Here is a 4,791-nt window from a genome sequence, read left to right on the forward strand (position 1 = left end):
GACATGGCAAAACAAAAATTGAAGTATTAAAGAAAAAACAAATAGAACCTCTAGAAATGAAATATCCATTCAAGAAATTACAAAGCACAGTGGAAAACTTAAGAGTATGCTTGGTCAGGCAGAGGAAATAATCTCAGAACTTGAAGACGATGCCTTTGTGCTAAACAAGCAACTCAAAGAGCAAAGAAACAGGAGGAATGTACAAAGCCTACAAGACGTGTGGGACTAAGTAAAGAGGCCAAATATAAGATTCAGAGGTATTCTCTTACACACTGTTGGTGGGACTGCAAACTATTTTAGCCTCTATGGAAGTTGCATGAAAATGTCTCAAAGAACCTAAAGTAGACCTACCATTTGATCCAGCAATCTCACTGCTCAGTATATAACCAGAGGAATAAAGGTCATTTTATAGAAAGGACACTTTGTCTATAGCATCACAGTTCACAATTGCAAAAATGTAGAAACAACCCAAGTGTTCAGCAATACATGAATGGATTAATAAAATGTGCTATATGCATACCAAGGAGTATCAGCTATAAAAACTGGTGAACTTTTGTGACCACCTGGATGGAACTAAAAGCCATTCTTCTAAGTGAAACATCATAAGACAGAAAAACAAACATATGTATGTACTCAATAACAATTTGGAACAAATTGATCAACACTTAAATGTCAATATGGAAATAAATCTCAATGAAAATCAAGTTGAGGGAGAGAGAAGAAAGGGATAGATAAATTTACACCTATAGTGTACAGTGCCTGCTATATGTGTTAAGGGCACACTTATAACTTAGACTAAATCTGTGCAAAAAATAAAATATGTAAACAAAATATTGCACCCCCCCAATATTCTAAAATAAAAAATCAATATTATTTGAAGTAGCATAAAAATATGAAGAACAGGAGGGATTTGACAGGCTGAAGAAAGATTACTGCGCTGCTAGCAAAGCATCTTTCTTCAGCCTGTTAAATCCCTCGAGGTGTAGCCTCCTGCCAAAGCTCTCCTTCTCCTCCCATTGGTCCTCCCATGAGCCTTCAGCCAATGGAGATGACGTGTACAGACAGACGTAGGCCCGAAGTCTCCAGGGAGGAGGAAGGACGTCAGGCCCTGTGACGCTCGGAGCGCGAGGACCGCTGCGTGAGGTGTGTGGAGAGGACCGCGTCGCCTCAGGTTCTTGCGGTGTCAATCGCCCATTGCTCGTGGGTGCCAGAGTGGGTGGCGATACAGGGACGCCAGGGGGTTCCTGCAAAGCTCCTGCAGCTAGAGGTGGTTGTGAGGGCGAGTACTGACTTCCAGCTTCCGGGTTCCCCACGCTCCATTCCCATAAACCTTCACGCACAAGGCTTTTCTTCAAAGGAGTTGGGCCTGGGAAGCCTGGGACACTCGGGGCACCAGCTTTGCACGGGCCTTCCCTGAAGCCGTGCTTTCTCCGTCAACGGTGATTCCCTTGGTCCTGGACTGGGAGGGGAACCCGCTCAGGTCGTTGGTCTGTCTGCGCTGCTTTGCTTAACCTCACGGCGCAAGGCAGGACATTGAGAGGAAGCAAGGCAGCCTGGGCAAAGAACTCAAGCACACAGAGGACAATAGGAACATACCCTACTGCAGGGTTATTCTAGTTTTGGGGTGAACTATTTTGACCTTCAGTGCCACCTGACAGAAAACTGCATGCCAGGAAGGGAACACAGCTGTACAGGATCTGATCTGTGAAACCTAGAAGGTTTGCTAAGAGACTACGAACATGTACTCTCCTGCCAGTCCCAAAATCCTATATAGGAGCCCACGGTTCTTCCGGTTAGCTTTTCTTCAGCTTCATCACCAGCAGCAGAATGGTGTGTTCTGTGATGTCATTCTGCAGGCCGAAGGTGAAGCAGTCCCAGCTCACTGCTGCATCCTGTCAGCCTGTAGCCCCTTCTTCACAGAGCGCCTAGAACGAGAGAGGTCAGCTCAAGGTCAGAAGGTGGTTCTGGAGCTGGGGGGTCTGAAGATCAGGACACTTAGGAAGCTGGTGGACTTCCTGTATACCTCAGAGCTGGAAGTATCTCAAGAAGAAGCCCAAGATGTGCTTTCTGCTGCCCGTCAGCTCCGTGTATCTCAGCTAGAATCCCTTCAGCTTGAGGGTGGAAAGTTGGTGAAGGCTTCTCAGGGCGGAAGATTAAACCGAGAGTGCTTACAACTACCAGCTGCTGCACCAGTCTCTGCCAGAATGGTGGTACCCAACCTCCGACCTCAAACTCCATTGCCTACTACCTGGACTCCCTGTCCTCTTGGGGCAGGGAGATTGAACTCATTAGGCAAGGAGGAGGGTTCTCAGGGGAAAACCAACCAAGGGAAGGCAGAGAACTTGTCTGGCACTCTTCTGCTCAAGAGGAAGGCCAGAGCCTGCCCAACTCCACAAGAAAAAAGCTCTTTACCATCAAGCCACAGTCAGGGGCCAGAAAAGAATAAGAATGACCCTGCTGTTGGTCCTACGGCACTTTCTCGACCCAGCTTGTACCCCTCTGTGCATGAGCGACTATCACCCAGAAAGTTCAGGCTGAATCGCTCAATGGTATCTCCTGATATCTATACATTGAATCCTTACAGCATGCTAGGCAGACCCAGCTCAGTGCCTGTAGCCCTTGGCCGGCGTCTGTGGAGGCAGAAGAGTATAAATAAAGAAGCACCAGAGGATAAGCAGAAACTGGGAAGAGTTAGTCCTGTACAGAGCACTCCCAGCCCATGTGGTCTTGGGAAGACAAGTGGGAGTAAGAAGAGAATCCCTGAAGACAGGGCACCTAACTCAAGCTCTGCAGAGGAGGGGCAGGTCGGGAGAGTGAAGCTTCGCAAGATTGTCAAAGAGACCTCTTGGGAGATGGTACAAGAGCCTCCCCTCAAAATCTCTCAGGGTAGCCTCCAGATCCCAGAACCTGGAGGAGACTTAGCAGAGCCTCAGTCTTCTTCTGGACGTCCAGAGCTGGTAAGGAAGGGACCTGTGTTGGATAGAGACTGCAAGGAGCCCTATGCCTTTGACACAACCCTGCTGAGGCAGCCCTGTGAAGCTGAGGAGTACCGAATCACAAGTGCTGCTGCCACCAGTGAGCTGGAAGTGATCTTGGACATCATGTCCTGTGACTCAGACACTGAATCACCTGTGGTGTCTCTGCAGAGTCCTGAAGCTGAGGATTGCAGAACGCCTAGTGACCGCCTGAAAGAAACAGGAAAGTACTGGATTGAAGAGGAAGAATGGTGTTTGCCAGACTTAGAGCTCCAGCCCAGGGAGCTCACAGGTTTGGAAAAGGAACCTGTTGATGAGAACGAAAAGCCAACTGAGCCCCTCAGCTCCCTCGTCATGCCCTCTGAGATGAATGAAGGAGAGGTGCTTTCAGTGGCTGGCTCTTGGATTCCAGACCTTGAAATCACCAGCTACCAGACACTAGATGGTCAGGGAGACAAACTTCTCTACATTGACTCCCTTAACACTCCTCAAAGGTCTTATGAGGACCTCTCACCCCCCTGCTCAAACTGGGCAGATACTGGTCTGGAAGTGTCCCTAACTACGGATGGCGCATTATACCCTGCTACGGAGGCAGACAAGGAGGTATTTGGTAACTCTGGGCTACCGAGCCCACTTCTTGAAAGCTCTGAAGAGGAAGAGGTTGATGTGGAGGGCTGGACAACAGAGGAGGAACTAGTGCCCACTAGTATACCCTCTGTCTGGCCTGACCCTTCCTCAGAGTCAGAAACAGAGATAGATATACTAACATAGTGGAGCGGGTTAGGGGCCCTGAGTAGGTGGGAAGTGTTGGCTAACAAAAGACTTATTGCCAGTGAAGCTAGCATATACTCTCTCCCTTTAGCACAAGAGGCAGGTATAACCTAGGCCAGTGGTTCTCAATCTGTGAGTCTCGACCCCTTTGGGGGTGGAACGACTCTTTCACAGGGGTCGCCTAAATACATTCTGCATATCAGATATTTACATTATGATTCATAATGGTAGTAAAATTACAGTTATGAAGTAGGAACAAAACTAATTTTATAGTTGGGGGTCACCTCAACATGAGGAATTGTATTAAAGGGTCGTGACATTGGGAAGGTTGAGAACCACTTCCCTAGGCTATTTGTAGGTTCCTTCCTCCCCTCCCCCGGCCTTGGAAGCCATGTAGAAGTTAAGAAGTACCATGAATAGAAGAACATTATGAACTTGAACCGTCTTATTTCTTTGTAATCTATTTTCTGTTTAGCGACAAGTGAAATGATAAACTGTATGGTACCCCCCCAATATGAAAAACCTAGTGATGTGTATGACCACAAATGTTGTATGTATACTGAAAAGAGAAAGCATACCTGAGATAAAGTTGACCTAATTGAATGTAGATATACACTTTATCCATGCATTAGAATACTAATTACTGCTAGCATTATCAGTTCTCTTCCAAGTGCATCTGTAGATTAAATGCAATCACAATCAGTACTGTGACAGACATATTTTTGTAAAAATTAATGCATTGATTCTAAAATTCATATGGCAAGTGAAAGAAATTAGAATCACCGAACAATAGAACAAAACATGAGTAATTAACAATACCTGATTTTAAGACGTTAAAAACAGCTGTAAGCTGGATAGGGTTATAGTTGTATTAAGACAGAAAATAGAACAACAGACAGAACAGAGTATCTAGAAATAGTCCCATATACATATTTGTTATTGCTTTCAATTAAAGTACAAAGACAGTTCAGCAGAGGACAGTCTTTTCAAAGAGTGGTGAAGGAAAAATTAGATTTCTATATGCAAAAATAGTAGACTTCTCTCC

General features: G+C 46.0%; 1 protein-coding gene across 1 annotated transcript; it reads left to right on the top strand.

Annotated features, from left to right (window-relative positions):
- The first annotated feature begins 1,702 nt into the window (after positions 1-1,702).
- On the top strand, positions 1,703-3,746 carry LOC100954335 (BTB/POZ domain-containing protein 18-like). Its single transcript, XM_003797509.2, has one exon. It carries the CDS (start codon positions 1,740-1,742, stop codon positions 3,744-3,746), a length of 2,007 nt encoding a protein of 668 aa, XP_003797557.1. The 5' UTR covers positions 1,703-1,739.
- Positions 3,747-4,791: the final 1,045 nt, after the last annotated feature.

This window comes from Otolemur garnettii, unplaced genomic scaffold (assembly GCF_000181295.1).
Source record: "Otolemur garnettii isolate 467f Iridium unplaced genomic scaffold, OtoGar3 scaffold00117, whole genome shotgun sequence".
Classification (NCBI taxonomy): domain Eukaryota; kingdom Metazoa; phylum Chordata; class Mammalia; order Primates; family Galagidae; genus Otolemur; species Otolemur garnettii.